This window comes from Leptonychotes weddellii, chromosome 4 (genome assembly GCF_054177405.1).
Source record: "Leptonychotes weddellii isolate Sample4059 chromosome 4, ASM5417740v2, whole genome shotgun sequence".
NCBI lineage: Eukaryota > Metazoa > Chordata > Mammalia > Carnivora > Phocidae > Leptonychotes > Leptonychotes weddellii.
Genome location: NC_138372.1, coordinates 14,672,357 through 14,694,273, shown reverse-complemented (window position 1 = coordinate 14,694,273; position 21,917 = coordinate 14,672,357). Strand labels below are relative to the sequence as shown.

Sequence of the window (21,917 nt, the reverse complement as noted above, 5' to 3'; positions counted from 1 at the left end):
TCTGATATATGAAAAATGATTTAGCAGTGTCAGGGCTTTGCCTTTCAAAATTATCATCGAGATCGACCATGGTCCTTTATTTGAGAAGTAGTTGTATTTGTGTATGTGACAGAGAGAGTGTCCTTCGTATGCCCAGTTTTCTACTGAGCTTTTTAATGTGATTAATAAATATTCTTTAAATGTCTTATGTACTTAAACTAAAACCCATGGATAACTATTGTAATCTCCTTAGACTTCAGACTTTTTATCTGACGGTGTACCTTGTATACACAACTACAAATTCATGGTGACACAGTGTAGACAGATAGGAAAAGTGGGTATTGGAAGAGAAATGTTAATGGGAAAGGCTCAGTTCTTAATATATATTTTGATGTTAAAGGTTAAGTCCTTATTTCTCATTAGTCTTTTCTGAAGCTTTCTGTTTAACCCCTAAAAGAATAGGTGGGTGAAAATGACATGACATGTAGATGATTAACTTGGTTTATGATCCTGTATTCTGAATAGCTTGACGAGAATTAATGGAAGGATATGTAAAGTATTTTTCAATTTGAAAAAAGGAACATTTTCTTGCATAATCTAAATCTTGAAAAAGTAAAACTGCCATTCAGATAATTTTCTTTCCTTTTAAGGGAAAGAAATATAACACTTCCTAACAGTAGCAGGTAGGAATCACTTGGGTCTAATTTTTAGAATGTTTTAAGTTTTCTTTGTTCAAAATTGTGCACAGTCGTATCTCTGCTACTTTAAACTTCAACTATAATAGCTAGAGTGGTTATTATCTGTATTTCCTTTGATTAGATGAATCAAAAGAAGAAAGAAAAGAAGAGGAGGAGGAATTAAATTTTAATGAAGACATTCTTTGTCCACATGGTAAGCTGGAAGCATACCTCTTCCGTTGCTAGTCTGACATTAGCGTATCATAAATGTGTTGTTTAGTGTTTTGCCGCATTTCTTAGGGATTAGGCCCTGACACAGCAGCCAGGGTGGAGTAACAGGCTTTCTAACCTGTGCTTGATTGTTAATGTTTCTGTTCTCTTACCCCCCACTTTAAAAAATTTTATTTATTTGTCAGAGAGAGAGAGAGAGAGAGCACAAGCAGGGGGAGAGGCAGGCAGAGGGAGAAGCAGGCTCCCCGCTGAGCAGGGAGCCCAATGCAGGGCTCGATCCCAGGACCCTGGTATCATGACCTGAGCTGAAGGCAGATGCCCAACCGGCTGAGCCACCCAGGCGTGTCTGTTCTTTTATCCTTTTTAATAGTTAGCTTCTTTTTTTTTTATTTTATTTTATTTTATTTTATTTTTTTTATTTATTTGACAGAGAGAGAGAGACAGCGAGAGCAGGAACACAAGCAGGGGGAGTGGGAGAGGGAGAAGCAGGCCTCCTGTCGAGCAGGGAGCCCGATGTGGGACTCGATCCCAGGACCCTGGGATCATGACCTGAGCCGAAGGCAGACGCTTAACGACTGAGCCACCCAGGCGCCCTTAATAGTTAGCTTCTTACTGCCTGTTTTCATACCAGTGTCTCTCATATCCTTTGTTCTTTCCTTGCAAAATATTTAAAAAAAAAAATACAAAATAAGATTTTCCCATATTTAGAGAAGAAACTTTTTTGCCACTTGCCACATTGAAGGACTATTTGACTTTAAAAGGAAGAATTTCAGTTATGTCCCATGACTGTGAGTCTTTGTTCTACTTGAACATTTTCAGAACAGTGTTTATACATTTCTTAATATTATCAGGGCTATTTCTTGTTTCATTTCATATTCATTTACTGACCAGCTGCTGTGTGCTATGTACTCTCAATAATTTACAGGTTTTCACTAATTCTATGTATCTGCTTACGTATTTCTTATTTGTCCTAGGGAGTGCTTACTTCTAATAAGTAACTCTGCAAGGGACTTGTTGTAGATGAGACATGGTTTTCCATTCTGTTAGCACTGTGAAAGTCAAACAGGCATCTGCTTCTCAAAGCCACTTCATCATTGTCCCCGTCCCTGACTGTGTTCAGTTCTTACTAGTTCATTATGAACCAGTACATGGTATCTCAACACCTACCCTCATGCACACTAGTCCTTTTATATCAAGAGTCCTTGAGGACACTAGAGATAACAGCTGTCACCGGAGTGGTATTTGTAGGCTGGTCTTTTGGATATTGTCGCATTGTGCTTTAGCTGACTAGTTGAGGGACTGCGCTTACTTGTTTACTGGCCATATAGTTGGGAGGGGGAATCATCTTGGGGTGTGGATTTGAGTCTCTGTGGGTCCCAAGCCAATTTGTCCTTCCTGTCCCATCACCATGCCTCCCAGTTGGCCCCGCTTACACTGCAGTGCACAGGAGGAGCACAAAGCAGGGAAGACAAGACCTCGCATGTGGTTGACAGATTGAGTAGGTAGAAGAAGGTGAAGTGAATTTTCTCATGATGCTTTCATACCAGCTTTTGTCTTTTTTTTTTTTTTTTTTAAGATTTTATTTATTTATTTGACAAAGTGATAGAGAGAAGCACAAGTAGACAGAGAGGCAGGCAGGCAGAGAGGGAGAAGCAGGCTCTCCGCTGAGCAGGGAGCCCGATGCGGGACTCAATCCCAGGACCCTGGGATCATGACCTGAGCCGAAGGCAGACGCTTAACTGACTGAGCCACCCAGGCGCCCCCATACCAACTTTCCTTTCCCTTAACCAACATAGCATGAATGTAGACAGTGGGGCACATTCCTCCCTTTTGAGAGTTGAGGCATCTGTGGCACAGTGCTGACCTTCCTGCTTAGTGCCCCCCAGCTGTTTGAAACGGTGTCAGAACTCAGACTGTCATCTTACCCCTTAACTCATTGACTTTTGCTCTGTCTTCCCACCTCTTGACTCATCCTGTCATTTCAGGATTACAGTTGTGACAAAAAGCATGGCAGAGCTGAATGTGATTTCAGGACTTGTGCTGCACTCCTCAGCTGAAAATTTGAGCACAAGAGCTGGTTTTTAGATCTTTAGCTTGATCTCAACTCAGTGGTTTTACATTATCTTGTATTTTATTTTACTATTTTTTTACATAAGTTGTACACTCAGCAAGGGGCTTGAACCCACGGCCCTGAGATCCGGAGTCGCGTGCTCCACCCACTGAGCCAACCAGGCGCCCTTACTTTATCTAGTACTTTAAAAGGATGGTTTTCAACGACTGTTTTTGTGGACCTCACTTTCCAGTGTACTAGGTTGGGACCAAGGCTTTCAGGTGCAGGATATTGGACCTTACTTAGAAACCCACTTCACTCATGAGGTTTATATTAAAACTCATTCCTGAACTGTGGTGGTGATGGTAATAGCACTAATGAGTAATAAGAGGGTAGTGGACATGAACTGAATGTTTACCCTGTGTCCAGTGGTTTTATAAGTGTATAAATATTAACTCATTGAATCTCTACAACAACCCTGAGTGGTCAGTATTACTATCATATCCATCATACTGATGAGTGAGTAAACTGAGGCACGAAGAGGTGAGAATTATCTGCTGAAAGTCACTGCACTTGATGGGTAGTTTTGCAGAGACTGGGTATATAATTATCTGTTGGAAATTATTTTTTGTCAGAAACTGGGAGGAATTGTTCCCTTTTAGCATACCATTTCTCCAAAGCCAAAAGGTTACATTTTTTCTTCCATTTCTGGCAGCTTGTAAGATTTTTGTCTCCAGTGTTGTGACATCTCAACTCAACCTGCCTTGGTGTGGGCCTGCCCTCCTCTATTGTGCAAGATGCTCCCTGGATGCCATGCGTGTGGCCGAGTCTGGTGACAATGAGCTTTGCTGTTAGGGGGCCCTGGCTGGGCTGTTGCTGTGGGGAGTTCCCGCGGTCCATATCTGCTCTTGGGCTACTCAGATTTTTCCATAAGCATCTTCCACTTTAATTCTTGGAAAGTGCAGACTGGGCTGTCAGTGCTCTGGGGTCATGAGAGACAAGAGGATTTGGGAGTCTCTGGCTTCTGTGTGGAAACATTAACCCCATCTCAGCTCATGACCACATTCATCTCTGCACTCTGCAGGGGCCTGAGGCTGCAAGTTGCCAGAGAAGCCTGTGGCATTCTGTGGGTAGAGTGTTTGTTACCTATAGGGCATAGGGAAAGGGACTGAAAATTTTACTGCCTTCTAAGTACAGACTTTTGGTCTGTTCTCCTGTTTTTTAATGCCATCTGAACTTCTGTGTACTCCCAATTCCTGGGTCACTGGGGTGCAATTCTGCAATGTGGTAAATCTGGTTACTTCCTGACTTTTGCCAATTTAAAATTCATTTCTCTTGTGTCTCATCTATTTCCTTTTAAGCTTCAAAAAGTTTTGTTGGCATTGTTCCCTCTATGTTCTCTTTATCCATCATTATGATTTAATACCTTTTTTTTTTAAACCCCTTTACTCTGGGGGCGCCTGGGTGGCTCAGTCAGTTAAGCAAGTGTCCAACTCTTGATTTTGGCTCAGTTCATGATCTCAGGGTTGTGAGATCAAGCCCCGTGTTGGGCTCCACATGCAGTGGGGATTCTCCTTGGGATTCTCCTCAGCTCACTCTGCCCTTCGCCCCACCGCACGCTCACACTCTCTCTCTCTCAAGTAAATAAATCTTAAAAAAAGTTAAAAAAAAAAATCCCTTTACTCTGGTTTAATGTTATGTAGTAGTCACCGAAAGTCCAGTTTGGAAATTTCATTTTTATCTGGATGTCCTTATTTTGAATTTGCATATTTTTACTGTAAAATCCCAATATATCTATAAAGCCCTGTGTATATTTAATACATCAGATTTATGTGAATTAATCACCAGCTTCTATTCCATTAGATTTACTACTGCTATAGAGTTCAGTATTTATTGCAGATACTATTATATGTATCAAGCTTTCTTACGCAGTTCATTTTGTATTTATTTAAGTGGATAACCTTCCTATAACCTTTCTTTTTTTTTTTTTTTTAATAAAATTCATTCATTTATTTGAGAGAGACAGCGCCTGCTTGCTAATGAGCTGGGGAGGGGCAGAGAGAAGCAGACTGCCCAGCTGAGCCAGGGACCACCCCCCACCCCCAGTGTGGGGCTGGATCCCAGGGCCCTGAGATCATGACCTGAGCTGAAATCAAGAGATGGTCACTTAACTGACTGAGCCATCCAGGCACCCCTAAACCTTTCTTATTACACAATTTGCTTGGCAATTTGGCAGTTTTTTGTTGTTTTTATAAGTTCTTCAGATGCTCTGTACCCCCAAGTTATTATGGTTTGAAGTAGATTTTGTGGGTGAGGGTATGTATGCACAATCTAAACTCATCGTTTACTAGATTTCTGTGTTTACCCGAAGAATCCTTGGGTATTAGGTTATCCAGTGTGTTTGTTGAATTTGATCTCTCATGGCTAATTTGATCTTGTGTTGGGAGATGTTGCTCCAGGATGAATTTCGTTGATTGGCTTTTTCTTTTCAAATTTAGGAAAGTGATACTTATTACAGGATACATGTCTAAAAATTCATATACCACAAGTAAAAGTTAGTGATTGTAAGGTCATAAACAAGATTCAGTTATGTTTAGTCATGGCGGTTATTAAAATGATAGGACACTAAATTTAGGAACATGATATAAGAAGTACAGGGAAGGACTTTATTAAATGAAACTGCAATAAAATGGTTTATTAAAATAGTCTTCTGACTTCAGAAATAAATTTAGGTTGTTTTTATACACATCCAGCATTACGACAAGTCATTAAGTAGAAATGCCCTCCCATCAGAACAAGGGCAACACGTCCCCAGTGACAGGAAATCCCATTAAAGTGTGTGTGTGTTTGTGTTACTGTTTCCTTTGTTCACGTACCTTTTCTGAACCATGTATGTACAGATACAGCACATATATAGTCTTCAGTCCTTTTGGGGTGGGGGGAGAAGAAAGAAATCACTTTAAAGTTATAATTGCCTTGGAGTTCTTTTAAATCAGATTGTGGAAATCTGCTGTCATCTTTTTTATGGCTGCATTATATTTCACCATAAAGATGCACTAAATTAGAATCTGATAATCCAATTAACCTTAAAAAAAGTTCCCAGGTTGTCTGAGGATAGACTTATTGGAGTAGGTCTTCATGACCTCAGGAAATTTAAGTCAACAGCCTACTCAGAAAGAAAGTTAATTTTTACAGTGTGACCTATTTTCTCTGATAATAAGTTTTGTAAAGCAATCTTTTCTTGGGGTATTCAAAGCTCAGTAAGAGATAGAAGGTAAGACGATGCATTTTGAGGTGTTAGAAATTTGGGGGTTTGGATGAGACAGACCTGAGGTCATATTCCAGCTTCATTATAAACAACCTACGGTGGTGACTGGGTATATCAAGATCACGGATTCTCAGTTTATTTTGTAGAATCCGTAAAGCAAAAAATGATGTTACAGTACTTTGAAAAGTCACTGGCTTTATTTTTCTTACTTACGGGGATAGAAACAAATGTACGGCTTTGAAAACTTAAAAGATGGTTTTTTGAGTAATGACTGCATCTAATAACATAAGTGCAGTTCACTAATTTATCGATTGGGGGCAGCCAAAACAACAAGATGTAGAAGCAGAAAGGGAGCGAGGGGTAGAGAAAGCAGATAGGCCCAGGCCCCCTGAAAGCCGTATGTGGGCAAGCAGGCAGTAAGCTGATGTTGGGCGCTTGAGATTGGGAGCTGCTGCCGCCGGGGCGTTTCTGGGACCCGAGAAGAGGAAGGGGGTTGGTGCTGACTAGTGTTCTCCTCTGGGATTTTTTTTTTTTTTTTAAGATTTATTTTATTTATTCTTTTTTTAAGATTTATTTCACAAAGAATAAGCAAGCATACAGGGGTGGGCAGTGTGGGCAGAGGAAGAGAGGATCTCCCACAGACTCCCCGCTGAGCGAAGAGCCTGCCTCGGGACTCGATCCCATGACCCATGAGGTCATGACCCAAGCCAAAACTAAAAGTTGGAGGCTTAACTGACTGAGCCACCTGGGCGCCCTGTCTTCTGTGATTTCCAGTGGTCCCCGTAGATTGGGGTGACGGCAGTAGTAAGCAAGCCAGGTGGATTTTGACTAGAGATGGTTTTCTGATTGAACAGAGCTTGCTTTATTAAACTTTCAGTTGATAACATGAGAATGGTTCTGGTAAGATTGGACCCAACCTTGAAAATACTATTTCTCAGGTGGGAGAAAAGAAATCTGTCGGCAAGTGTGGCATTTGAGTGTGAGTGGGGGTGCATTGCTCTTGAACACCCTCCACTGGCAGAGGGTACCACGATCCCCAGAAGCTCCTTTCATTGCTTCCTCACTGGCAGGAAGAAAGATGGGAAGTGCCTGGCTCTCGTCTCATACATTTGTTTTTTTATTGCCTGGTTTTTCAGCCACAACCTCGATTAAGGACATACAGGAATGGATAGCTCCTTTAGAATTAAATAACCTTAAAGATGAAATTTAAAGATTTTTGAAACTAAGGAAAGAGCGAATTATAGGAAAGAAGGAAAAGAGTACCTACAAATTTTTCTTAGGTTGAAGGAATAGGAAATAGATTTGGAGGCTCTGTACTGACCTTTTTTAGCTTTACCCACCCCAATATAATTTTCTTTTTTTAAACTCAGGGGAGTTATGCATATCTGAAAACGAAAGAAGACTTGTTTCTAAAGAGGCTTGGAGCAAACTGCAGCAGTACTTTCCAAAGGCTCCTGAGTTTCCAAGTTACAGAGAATGCTGTTCCCAGTGCAAGGTACTGATTCTGTGCTGCCGTCTGGGGAAATCACATGCCGCCTCCCTGGACTGACTTCCCTGGGGAATTGACATTGTGCTTCTGTGGGGGGAGTAGGGAGGAGGCAAGTACTGTGCTGTCAGCAGGGGGTGGTTGATTGCTTCTTGTTTCATTCTCTTACAGATTTTAGAAAGAGAAGGGGAAGAAAATGAAGCCTTACATAAGATGATTGCAAATGAGCAAAAGACTTCTCTTCCAAATTTGTTCCAGGACAGGAACAGACCGTGTCTCAGTAACTGGCCAGAGGTATAGTGATCCTCAGAGAAGAGAATAGAATTCATCTTACCTTTTTAAAGCTCTTCCCAAATTCCTAATGAACTGTTTGGGAACCACCCAGAGCGCCTCTGATTTTCTTGGTTTAGTTGTCTAATTGGGGGATTTACTCTAGCTTACGGTTTCTTGGCAGAGGGCTGTATTTGCATTATATTTATAAAACTTGAAACAGGAGAACAACAGTATATAGGAAAACATTTTCCCTAAAAGATTTAGGTTAATGGGCATTTGCGTGTGATTCTCTGTTCCAGGAAACGGATGTCCTATACATCGTGTCACAGTTTTTCGTAGAAGAATGGCGGAAGTTTGTTAGGTAGAGCCCCAAGTTTTCTATTTCCTATTTCTGTTTTTGTTGATTGTAGTATTTTTAAGGATTAAAAAGGTTCTGATCACAGTACCTTTGATGGTTACTTTTTTAGCATGTACTAAAATTTTCTTTTGTTTACATTAAATGAATTAAATATATTTCAAATGTAAAAATAATTATCTTACACATCTTGAGTGATTGCAGTAGTGATGTATATTGATCCTCCTTGTCTTACTTGAGTAGAAAACCTACACGATGTAGTCCCGTGTCGTCGGTTGGAAACAGTGCTCTTCTGTGCCCCCACGGGGGACTCATGTTTACATTTGCTTCCATGACCAAAGAAGATTCTAAACTGTGAGTTTCTTCTCTTCATGTGATTTTTCTAGTGATTAATAATGAATGTTTAGGTAATTTTTATCTGACACAGTGTATTTGACGGATCTAGGCCTTTGCTGAACTGTGGAGCTTGTCCTTTCATAAGCTCTACATGAGTGAGCACTTCCCTTTAAAAAAAGGGGGGAGGCAAGACTGCTTCTGTATAGAAGGTGAACAGCTGCCAGAGGCTGCCTTACTCTGTCTCTACCTTGTTCTTCCCAGAGCTCTGCTCTTCTCCCAAGCTGCCAGTTCCAGTATACTGCCTCTCTAGCAGACCTCTTCCAGCATCCCATAATCACCAGGGGCTCACTTGTCCTTGTTTTGTGGAAGCTACTAGGCTTCCACAAACAGAGGAGGAGGAAGGCATTGTGGCACCAGAGCAGAGCCACTGAGCTGGTCATTTGCAATTCTGGGGTCTTAAAGTCAAAAGTTTTTGTGCCACTCACTCTTCAAGTGTTTCCAAAAGGGCTCATGTCTGAAATTCACCCCTGATGTTGCCATTTTATCTTTTTTCAAAGAATTGATAACTATGTAAGAGAACATAGAATGCCTCTGACATTGCTTATAAACCATAAAGATTGGAACACATAAATAACCATTCCTTTGGGACTAAGCGTAGAGGTAGGGAGTTTACTATTCATGTTAATACTTTCACATCATTTAGGGAAGCTTACATTTAATATATTTTTTTTCTTCTAGGTTCTCTTCTAGCTTTTTTTTTCCTTCCTTCCTCTTTGTGGGGGGTGTTGTAAATGCTAGACATCAGGAAAATATCTATAATAATACAAATGTGTGTACCAGGCAGCTTAAATGTTAAATAATTCAAATAAAACTGAAGGCCCCTCAGTCTTAACCTTTCTTCCCTTCCTCCTTTTTTCTCTCCCGTTGTTCTGCTCACAACAAGCACGGGCCTGAAGTTGAGGGTTACCTTGCTCAGAAAGTACTACTTAGAGAGTAATCTTTGGCATATTTAAAAATGTTGGTGTTTTTTTTTTACAAATGGACATCATACAATATTTATCCTTCATTCAGTTTCAGTTGTTGAGATTTAGACGTGTTGATTCCTGTAATGTGAATCTTGCGTTTCACTGCTCTAATACCCTCCTTTTGTATGAAGAAAACTACTGTTCATTGTTGAGGATGATGTATCTTTTTCTTCTTAACTTTTCTTTCTTTTTTTTTTTTAAAGATTTTATTTATTTATTTGAGAGAAAGAGAGAGACAGAGAAACAGCATGAGAGGGGAGAGGGTCAGAGGGAGAAGCAGGCTCCCCGCTGAGCCGGGAGCCCGATGTGGGACTCGATCCCAGGACTCCGGGATCATGACCTGAGCCGAAGGCAGTTGCTTAACCAACTGAGCCACCCAGGCGCCCTCTTCTTAACTTTTCTATATTAAATACTGGTCTTAGTGATTTGGTGATTTGGGTTTAGGAAACTAATGCATTATGTTAATTCTGTTAATTTCCATGTGTCTTAAGGCATGTTGTGTGTTTTTTTGCACAGTATAGCTCTCATATGGCCCAGTGAGTGGCAAATGATACAAAAACTCTTTGTTGTGGATCATATAATTAAAATCACAAGAACTGAAGTGGGAGATGCAAACCCTTCAGAAACACAGTATATTTCTGAGCCAAGTAAGTTTTCATTTTTGTTCATATAGTTAAAACTTGACATTTTAAGAGGGAAGGAGATTATATCACAATTGTATTCCCTATTTAAAATTAATAATCATGTGTTCAGGTCCAAACTAATAACACCCCAGGTGGGAATTATATACCCCTCTCATTATTTGTATGTTTACTGTTGATAGTAAATGAATTTTCTTACTGGTATTAACATACAACAGAATACAACAATTAATAGAAAATAAGAGTAATAGTTATTTAATGAATACTCACTGGTAACTTTGCTGTATGTTTATGGGTTTTTGGTTCTTTTATATTAATTCCCCAGCCACTTGTGTTTTACTTTGTTTTTTAGAACTCTGTCCAGAATGCAGAGAGGGCTTATTGTGTCAACAGCAGAGGGACCTACGTGAATACACTCAAGCCACCATCTATGTCCATAAAGTTGTGGATAACAAAAAGGTACCAGTCCCTCTCGTGGCCATGACTAGTAATGATCAAGTTTGATTTTTGACTTGCTGATGGATTTTCACTGAAGCCTGCCTTAAGATCACATTTTTTATTTCCTTGGAGCTATTTGGCTTAAGAATTCAAATTGGATAAGAATTCAAAATGAATACTTATGTGATTATATGTGGATTTAGTCAGTTATAAATTTGATACACAAATAATTATTGAATGTCAGATGTGTGCCAGGAATGGTCTTGGTATGGAGGTAACACAGTGGTAAAGACAACAGACCAGGTACCTGTCCTCAAGAATATTTGTACCTAGTGAGGAAGACCAAGAATAAACCCAGAAAGGGAGATGGTTCAGTATGGCAGCATAGGAAGATCCTGAATGTAACCTCCTCCCAGGATCCAGTAAATCTACAGCTATATACAGAATAATTATCTCTGAAAAGAACTTGAAAATTAGCTAAACAGCTGCTCCACAAAGGATAAAGGGGTCACATCAAGATGGGTAGGAGAAGCAGAGATAACAGTCTCGCCAAAAACACCACCCCCCAGCACAGCAACCCACCATGGGAGGAGTCTCACAAATATGGAACTCTTTCCTGAGGAGAGAAGGGTTTGTGCCCCACATCAGGCCCGCCCGCTCTTGGGCAGTCCCTCAAATGACTTTGAAAGCAAGGGGGCTTCCATCTAGGAGAACCATATGGCTGTAGAGAATGGAGATTATGCTTTTTAAAGACCTCGTGCACAGGCTGACTTACTCTGGGGCCCCATGCAAAAGCGGTGGTTTGCAAAAGGCCTAGATCATAAGTGAAGGAAATTCATTTGCTAATCTTAAAGCTTCTGCTAGAGGGGTTAAAGCCTGTTGGGACTCTCTTCAGGGACTGGAGCCACTGGAGGGCACCCTTTGACATTCTCCACCTTGCTAGTGCCCACACTGGTGGGTACCAGTTTTGTACTCTGTAACCTGCTAGTGTGCTGTGCACTTGCTGCAGAGTACCACAGCCCCATCTCCCTGGGGTACCCCAAAGCCAGCAAGCATGCAGTCTCCTCAGGGAATGCCCATTGGGCAGTGGGTTCTTGTGGCCAGAGGGGATTGCATTTCTGGGCCCCATAGGTCTGAAACAATCAGACCGTTTGACAGACAACCTAGAAGTTGAAAGGTGAACGGTAAGGTTCAGTGCTTATACAGGGCTACCCATTCAAGACTGGGAGAGATAGTTTCACCTAACACATAAGAATAGCTGGTCAAGCAAAAAGAGGAAACACAGGAATAGGTTCCAAAAAAGAACAAGATAAAACCCTCAATCAAAACCTTAATGAAACAGACATAAGTAATTTACCTAATAAAGTGTTCAAAGTAACGGTCATAAAAATGCTCACAGAATTTGGGAGAATATGGATGAATACAGAGAAAATTTCATTAAACAAAGAGATAGAAAATATGAAAGGACCAAACAGAAGTCACAGAGCTGAAGATTGCAGTAACTGATGTGAAAAATATACTGTCAGGTTTCAACAGGAGACTAGATCAAGGAGAAGGAAGATAAGTGATCTGGAAGACAGCAGTAGAACTCGCCCAAGCAGTAAAAAGAAAAGAATTTTTTTTTTAAGTAGACTGCATGCCCAGTGTGGAGCCCATCATGGGGCTTGAACTCACGACCCTGAGATCAAGAGGTGAGCTGAGATTGAGAGTTGGACATTTAACCTACTGAGCTACCCAGGCAGCCGAAAGGAAAAAGAATTTTAAAAAATGAAGCTAGCTTAAGGGACCTATGGTACAACATCCAACAACATTCATCTTATAGAGGTCCCAGAAGAGGGAAGAGCTAAATGAGCAGAAAACTTCTTTGAAGAAATAATGGCTGAAAATTTCCCTAATCTGGGATGGAAACAGACACCTGGACCCAGGACACCTAGAAAAGTTCCAAACTAAAAGAACCCCAAAAGTCCCACACCATGACACATTATAATTAAAATGTCAAACGTAGAGATTCTTAAATGTAGCAAGAGAAAAACAACTTGTTTCATATAAGGGGACCTCCGTAAGAGTTACTAACAAGAACTTTTCATGCCAGAAGGGAGTGATAATGACCTATATAAAGGGCTGAAAGAAAAACACTTCTATCCGAGAACACTCTACCTGGCAAGGATATTATTCAGAATTAAAGGAACGATAAACAGTTTTCCTGACAAGCAAAAGCTAAAGGAGTTCATCACCACTAAACCAGCCCTCTGGGAAATATTAATGGTACTTCTTTAAGGTGAACAGAAAGGGTACCAATTAGTAATAAGAAAACATGTGACAGTAAAAATCTCACTGGTAAAGGTAAATATATAGTAAAGAAAGTGGATTAATCACTTATAAAGCAAGTCTGAAGCTTAAAAGGCGTAGTAATAATGGGTATAACTGTAATAATTAAGGGATTAAAAAAATAAAAAGATGTAGAAAATGACATCAAAAACAAAACATTGGAGGATTAAAAAGACGATTACAGAAAGTGTTTAACTTGCTATCAATTTAAAAATATACTGGTATTATATGTAAGTTGTTAGTGTGAGTCTTAACGTTAACCAAAAGCAAAAACCTATCATATATACGCAAAAAATAATGAGAAAGAACTAAACAAAGTCATCAAACCACAAGGGAGGAAAGCAAGAGAAGGAACAGAAAGTATACTTTAAATGTAAATGGACTAAATTCTCCAGTCAAAAGACAGAGTAGCTGAATGGATTAAAAAAAAAAATGAAAACACAAGACACATCCCCCATCTATATGTTGCCTATAAGAGACTCATGTCAGTAAGGACACACACAGACTGTAAATAAAGGGATGCAAAAAGGTGTTTCATGCAAATGGAAACCAATAGAAAGCTATGTATATCAAAGAGATTTTAAAAAAGACTAATAGACAAGAATGGGCATTACATAATGATAAAGGAGTCAATCCCTCAAGAGCTTAAAGCATTCGTAAATATGGACCCAACATAGGAGTACCTAAATACTTAAGACAGATGTTAACAGAGGTGAAGGGAGAAGTTGACAGCAAGTGCAGTACTACTAGGGGCCTTTCATACCCCACTTTTATCAATGAATAGATCATCCAGATAGAAAAATCAGTAAGGAAACATCAGCCTTAAATTATACATCGGACCACATGGACTTAATAGAAATATACAGAACATTCCATCTAAAAACAGCAGATTACACATTCTTCTCAAATGGACATGGGCCATTCTCCAGGATAGGTAATACACTGGTTCACAAAACAAGTCTCAGTAAATTGAAGAAGACTGAAATCATATCGAGCATCTTTTCCAGCCACATTGGTATGAAACTGGAAATCAATTACAAGAAGAAAACTGAATAAAAACCTAGATGACATGGATGTATTTCTGGAAATACACAATTTTCTAAGACTAAAACGCTCACTGTGAATACCATTAATCAAAACAAAAGTCCAGGACCAGGGGCACCTGAGTGGCTCAGATGGTTAAGCATCTGCCTTCAGCTCAGGTCATGATCCCAGGGTCCTGGGATCGAGTCCCACATCAGGCTCCCTGATCCTTGGGAGCCTGCTTCTCCCTCTGCCTCTCTCTCTCTGTCTCTCATGAATAAATAAATAAATTCTTAAAAAAAAAAAAAAAAAAAAAAAAGTCCAGGACCAGATAGCTTTACTGGTGAATTCTACCAAACTTTCAATGAAGATTTAATACCAATCCTTCTCAAACTCTTCCAAAAAATTGAGGATGAAGGAATGCTCCCAAACTTACTTTATGGGACCAACAAGGATACTGCATAAAAAGAAAATTACAGGCCACTACCCCTTGTGAACATAGATGCAGATATCCTCAACAAAATATAGCAAACTGCATTTAACAATATGTTAAAAGGGACACACAGTTGTGGCTGGGTGGCTCAGGTGGTTAAGTGTCTGCCTTCGGCTCAGGTCATGATCCCAGGGTCCTGGGATCGAGCCCCACATTGGGCTCCTTGCTCAGCAGGGAGCCCGCTTCTCCCTCTCCCACTCTCCCTGCTTATGTGTGCGTGCTTGTTCTCTCTCTGTCAAAAAAAAAAAAACAAACATACACTGATCAAGTTGGAATTATTCCAGGGATGCAAGGATGGCTCATCTGCAGATCAGTCAACGTGATACACCACATTAATAAAATGGATAAAATCATGATCCTTTCTGTAGATGCAGAAAAGAATTTGATAAAATTCAATATCCATTTATTTATTTAATAACATTGGAGGGCACAAAAATTAATATATAAAAAATCAGTGGCAGAGCGCCTGCCTAGCTCAGTCCTAGAGCATGTGACTCTTGACCTCAGAGTTGTGAGTTCAAACCCAACCTTGGGCATATTGCTTACTTAAAAAAAAAAATTAGTTGCATTTTTATACATCTAGCAATGAGCTATCATAGAAATTAAGGAAATAATCTCCTTTACAATGCCATCAAAAAGAATAAAATATGGGGCACCTGGGTGGTTCAGTTGGTTAAGTCTCTCCCTTCGGCTCAGGTCAGGATCTCAGGGTTTTGGGATTGAGCCCTGCGTCTGGCTGTTCCTCCCTCTTCCCTTCCCCCTGCTTGTTCTGTAGCTCTCATAAGTAAAATCCTTAAAAAAAAAAAAAAGAATAAATTTAACCAAGGAGGTAAAAGGTCTATACATTGAAAACTATAAGAATGATAAGATTAAAGACACAAATAAATGGAAAGATATTCCTTACTGGGTGCCTGGGTGGCTCAGTCGGTTAAGCGGCTGCCTTCGGCTCAGGTCAATATCCCAGGGTCCTGGGACCAAGCCCCCGCATCAGGCTCCCTGCTCAGCGGGAAGCCTGCTTCTCCCTCTCCCACTCCCCCTGCTTGTATTCCCTCTCTCACTGTGTCTCTCTCTGTCAAGTACATAAATCTTTTAAAAAAAGATATTCCTTGCTAATGAATTGAAAAAAATTAATACTGTAAAAATGCAATATTACCTAAAGCAGTCTACAGATTCAGTGCAACCCCTATCAAAATCGCAATGGCATTTTTTTTTTTTAACAGAAATAGAACAAAAACAACCCTAAAATTTGTATGGAACCACAATAGATCTTTAATAGCCAAAGTAGTCTTGAGATAGAAGAAAAAAGCTAGAGGCAGCACTCTTTGTGATTTAAACTATATTATAAATCTACACTAATCAAAACAGTATGGTATGGGCATAAAATCAGACACATTAATCAGTGGCATAAACTGAAGCATATATGGTCAAGTATTTTGCCACAAAGGAGGCTAGAATATACACTGGGGTAGGAACAATCTCTTCAATAAATGGTGCTGGGAAAAGTGGACAGCCACATGGAAAAGTACGAAACTGGACCACTAGCTCACATCTCACACAAAAATCAACTCAAAATGGATTAAAGACTTGAATGTAAGAACAGAAACCATGAAACTCCTAGAAGAAAACAGGCAACAAGCTCTTGATATCCCTCGTAATGATACTTTTTTCGATTGATTCCAAAGGCAATGAAAGCAAAAAAAATAAATAAATAAATGGGACCACAGCAGTCTGAAATCTGCACAGTGAAGGAAACCATCAGCAACCTACTGCACGGAAGGAGGTATTTGCAGATCATATACCATAAAGGGTTATAATCCAAAATATACAAAGAATTCATACAGCACAAAATTGGATCAAAAATTGGCAGAGAATCTGAAGAGACATTTCTCCAAAGAAGAAATACAGATGGCTAACATCCTCGTGGAAAGAAGTGTAGCATCACTATCAACAGGGAAATGCAAACCTAAACAACAATGAGCAATCACATCACACCAGTCAAAATGTCTATTAAAAGGAGAAGAGGGGCGCCTGGGTGGCTTAGTCATTAAGTGTCTGCCTTTGGCTCAGGTCATGATCTCAGGGTCCTGGGTGAGGCCTGCATCAGGCTCCCCGCTCAGCAGAAAGCCTGCTTCTCCCTGGCCCACTCCCCCTGCTTGAGTTCCCTCTCCTGTGTGCTGTCAAATAAAATCTAAAAAAAAAAAGAAGAAGCATTTTGGGAGCATGTCGAGAAAAAGGGAACTCTTGTGCACTATTGGTGGGAATGTAAATTAGCGCAGCCACTATGGAAAACTGGATGGAGGTTCCTTGAATTACCATATGATCCAGCAATTCTGTTTCTGGGTATTTATCCAAAGAAAACAAAAATGCTAAATCTAAAAGATATGTGCCCCTGTGTTCCCTGCACCATTATTTGCAATAGCCAAGATGGAAATAACCTAGGTGTTTGTTGATAGATGAATGGAAAATGAAATTGTATTTGTGTGCCCAGTGGAATACTATTCAGTCATAAAAAATAGTGAAGTCTTGCCATTTGTGACCACATGGATGGACCTTGAGGGTACTGTGCACATGAAATAAGTCAGACAGAAAAAGTAAATACCGTATGATTTTACTTGTATATAGAATCTAATAAACAAAACAAATTAAACTCATCGATATGGAGAATAGATTTGTGGTTGCCAGGGTTGGTGTGGGAGGATGAGTGAAATGAGTGAAGGAGATCAAGAGAGACAACTAAAATAAGTCATGGGTGTATAGAGTATGTGGTGGCTATAGTCAATAATAATTATATCGCAAAATTGAAAGTTGCTTAAAAAGTAAATCTTAAAAGTTCTCATTACCGGAAAACAGTTTTTGTAACTTTGTATTTCTGTTTTTATTTATTTATTTGTCGGAGAGAGAGAGCACAAGCAGGGGCAGTGGCAGGCAGAGGGAGAGGGAGAAGCAGGCTCCCTGCAGAGACCCTGGGATCATGACCTGAGCCGAAGGCAGTTGCTTAACCAACTGAGCCACCCAGGTGCCCTATATTTCTATTTTTAAAAAGATCTAGAACACCCAATCAAAAAAACAGGAATAAACCCATAAATTCATAAGATGATTACACAGGAATGAGTGTTTTTGAAGAAAATCTGGCAGGGTAAAGTCGGAGACCGACAGAGGTGGAGGTAGCAGTGTTAGATGGGAAATGGACAAGAAACAGGTCTTGGAGGAGTTGTTTACCTGAGTGTCCACTGCAGCACGCCAGCCTGTGAAGGGTACTTCAGGCAGAGGGATAAGCCTCATGTGCTTAAGCAGTAGAGTCCATTGTGCAGGGCAGCCCTGTCCAGGAGAGCTTCCGGTAGTGATAGAAGTGGTCTTTGTCCTCGCTGTATGCTCTAGTAGCCAATAGCCACATGTGACTGTGGCTATGGTGACTAAGGAACTGAATTTTTAATTCATTTCAATTTAAACAGCCACATGTACCCACTGGCTACCATAGAGGGACAGCAGTAGTTTAACGTGAGGTCTCTTCCAATGAAGGATGGTGATAGGGAGCAAGGGACAAATCCTGTCACATTTTATACATCATACCAAGGATTTGGGCTTTTATTCAGAGTATAGATGTAAGCCATTGGAGAAGTGCAAGCAAGGTCATGGTGTGAATAGATTTATGCTTTAAAGAGGTGACCCTGGCCATTGTGTTTGAAATTGGCAGCGACAGAATGGGAATAAGGAAGGCCGGTATAGAGTCTCTTGCCCTGATCTCTAAGAGTAGATGGAGACAGATTTGGGTATATTTTGGGAGCAGGGGTGTGCTGTGGATTGGATTTGGAGCATTTCTATCATATTAGGAATGGCTCTTAGGTAGATCCTGACCTAGATCTCTGGGCATGTCATTAATTTGATTCCAGGATTTTTGGAATTAGAGACTAAACTACATTTTATTTCACGACTGTTACCAAACACTTGGTTTTAGGAAGATAATTTACAGATTATGCTCTTAAGGTTTTGGGTTCTGCTTCACAAGCTGAACTAAGGCCTTTATTTCCTCATTTGCTGAGAAAGTGCAGTTAACCAGTATCAATTTCTGTGTTTCCTCTAAAAGTTTGTCTTTTGTGCCTGTTAGTCCGTGTATACTTTGGTATCTAAAATAGTATCCATGGGGTGCCTGGGTGGCTCAGTTGGTTGAGCGACTGCCTTCGGCTCAGGTCATGATCCTGGAGTCCCGGGATCGAGTCCCGCATCGGGCTCCCTGCTTGGCGGGGAGTCTGCTTCTCCCTCTGACCCTCCCCCCTCTCATGTGCTCTCTCTCATTCTCTCTCTCTCAAATAAATAAATAAAATCTTAAAAAAAAAAAAAAAATAAAATAGTATCCAGCTTATCTAAGGTTTTAGTATTTATTTTGAGTTTATAACAGTATTTCATAATGTAAAAGAGCATTTCCTCCATCCTTCCTTGTCTCGGTCTTAAGGAAGTATTGTGGCTCCTGTTGTCTGCATGGTTTGATAGTCCCCATGCTAGCTAAAATTTAGAGCATCTTTGAACTTCTGCAAAATAACATCATTGTAAAAGCCCAGTAATAATAATTCTTCTGCAGATAATGCTTATGTTTATGGTGACCACATTACACGTGAGTAAATCCTAGGATAAAAACTGATATGTTAAAAGAGTACAGGAGCCAGCCCTTGAGTCTCTATCCTCTGCTGGGTCTCTTATCCCCCCAGTGATAAAGCCCCCACACCCTCCATAGCCTGCCCTGCACAGGTCTAACCATCTTCTCGTCTGTGTTTGCATTCAGGTGATGAAGGATTCAGCTCCGGAGCTGAATGTGAGTAGTTCTGAAACAGAGGAGGATAAGGAAGAAACTAAACCAGATGGAGAAAAAGATCCAGATTTTAATCAAGTATGTGTCGAAGCTGCTTTTTATTGTCCTACCTTCCGTCGTTCTGAAAGCAGCCACTCCAGGTCCCTGGAAATTGCTCCATCCCTTCCATGGGACATTGGTTCTCAGCTCCCTTCTTTGTTTGCCCTCTTTGCTTAGTTTTCATGGCTTGCAGTGGCAACCCTGATTTCTCTCAAAAAGCCGTGAACTGCATTATTCCAGAATTAATATATTTGTTGCTACTGAGTAAGAAAGGTTAAAATAGAATACAATGATTAAATCTTTTGCTGGAAAAAAAGACTAAAATGAGATCCATATCTTGGTTTGTTGTTTATTCATGGATTATTTAAGTATGAAAACATTAACTCAGTTTCCTTCATTACAAACAAAATATACTGTGGTCTTACTAATGGAGTTTATAGAAGAGATTTCTGCATCTCTTAGTGTTAATCAAATGACCAGTTCAGCATTCGTCTTTTGTATTTCATTATGATAAATTTAATCTTTTTCTCCTAAAATTATCTGTTTTCTGTGTATTTTGTTATGGTTTTCTATCCCACTTATTTGGTTGCTTGATTATATTGTGCATATTCATAGTGTTATTGGAGAAAAGTAACAAGAACAGGAAATAAAGTGGGAATATGATTGATACAAGGTGTCGGTAAGTTTCAGCTTCTCAAAAACTCAGACCACTGTGTTTCAGGGTACTTTATGGATACCTTAAATTCATGGAATTTCTACTCTAATTAGAGTTTAGGTTTAACAGATGAGACATGTATTTTCTTTCTTTACTGCTAAAATACAATAGTCAAATTATGGTTAACCTTCTCCCTGAAGGAATAAAAGTGTTAAAATGGCCATGTGCTGTATCTGAATCTGTTACAGAGCAGAGCTATCTGGGTTTGTTGGGCTCCCTGTACACACTGATACTATTACTTCATTTTCAACATTAAGAAAGTCTGAAAAGCCCTCTTGACTACAATCTTGGTCTCCCGGAGGTAAATGTTACTTGTAGTTTTCCAGCTGGTACAGAGAGATAGCCCCATTTGTTTTCCATGGCTTGTTGGATCTCCTAAAACGCTCACTGTGAATACCTATGAAAAAGGATAAAATTGCACACTTTGTGCACCACCCTGCTGACCATGATCCGCCACTCATTCAAATTTATGCTTCAGTCAGTCAGCACTGGAGGGCCGCTTTGGTTCAGAAATAGCCAAACTTATACATTTTACAGGATTGCAGACGGAATTTTGACGGGACGTTATAAATACTGTGCTTATTCAGACCTTTGTAGATATAGGTCTTAATGTTTCTTGGGATGGTTTTTGAAATGATCCCTTGATTGGAGTTTGCAAACATATCTTTGTGGTCAGTTTCTAACCGTATTTGTCATCACCTCATCTCATGTCCCCATCGCCTCATCTGCCTTGCAAGGCAGAGATCCACAAACTCGTTTGTTTGCTCATTTTGGTTGCTACATTAAAATCCCATGGGTTTTGGGCAGTGAACATATCCACCAGACTTAGGACACTATTCTCTTGCATTGCTTGGCTGGCAGTACGATACTGTTTTAATGATTATGTCTTGGAAGTATGGTTTAATAATCAGTTGGAAATCTCATCTTTTTTTCAAGTCAGTTGTCACTGACTTCATTTTTTGTTCTTCTAGTAAACTTCGTAAATTACTTTGTAAAGCTTGATATGTATCTTCATATTGTCTGTCCTTAGCTTCTGTTTCAAGCTTTGCTTTTCAGCCTGAGTTATTTAGAAAACTTTTTATATTTTCAAGTGATGTAGATTTTTGGGAAGCCAGTTTTTTTGAATGTCTAGTTTTATTCATTGTGGTTATAACCACAGCAATTTTTAAAGAGTTGATGTAGAATTACTGTTCTCAGTTGTGGAGGACAACAGATTTCATATTTACAAATATGATAGAGAATGATGGGAAACATTGCCTTTTATGCTGTAATTTCTTTTATATATACATTATAATTTTCTCCTGTTTTCCCTCTCCTTGTTTGGATATTGTAATACTCCAGTGTTTTAAATATTTTATCCCTCAAAAAAATCTCGTGTGATCTTTCTTTAGAAGAGGAGATGGTCCCGGAAGAATGTCATGCCTTTCAGAAGTTCAGCATCCTGACATTTTCTCTGTAACGTGTTACGGTATCTCAGTACATGGAGAGCATCTGCAATTGCTGATTTAAATCCCCATAATAGGAAATGATGCATCTCCGCTTGTCCTTAATGGGGAGGAAAAAATCCCCCTTTTTCCTCTAAGCTAGATCAACCCGGTCTCTTTGACTTTGACCTTTTCTACAATTCAGGTTAATGATGCACCCAGTGTTGGATATCACTTAGGTAATGGAAAGCTGTCTAAAAGCAGTGGGCTGTTTTTTGTCAGATAAGTTGGATTTAAATTCTGTGGGTTTGTTTTGTTTTTTTTTTTTAATT

At 39.8% G+C, this 21,917-nt stretch overlaps 1 protein-coding gene across 4 annotated transcripts in view; it reads left to right on the top strand.

Moving 5' to 3' along the window:
• Positions 1-21,917, top strand: part of USP48 (ubiquitin specific peptidase 48) — a 95,300-nt gene that overhangs the window by 60,336 nt on the left and 13,047 nt on the right. For all 4 annotated transcript variants that reach the window (XM_081817686.1, XM_081817685.1, XM_081817684.1 and 1 more), the window contains 8 exons: positions 799-870; positions 7,576-7,700; positions 7,863-7,985; positions 8,264-8,325; positions 8,563-8,673; positions 10,197-10,327; positions 10,674-10,780; positions 19,381-19,485. In XM_081817686.1, the coding sequence (XP_081673812.1) occupies positions 799-870; positions 7,576-7,700; positions 7,863-7,985; positions 8,264-8,325; positions 8,563-8,673; positions 10,197-10,327; positions 10,674-10,780; positions 19,381-19,485 (836 nt within the window). The remainder of the gene's footprint in view (positions 1-798; positions 871-7,575; positions 7,701-7,862; positions 7,986-8,263; positions 8,326-8,562; positions 8,674-10,196; positions 10,328-10,673; positions 10,781-19,380; positions 19,486-21,917) is intronic.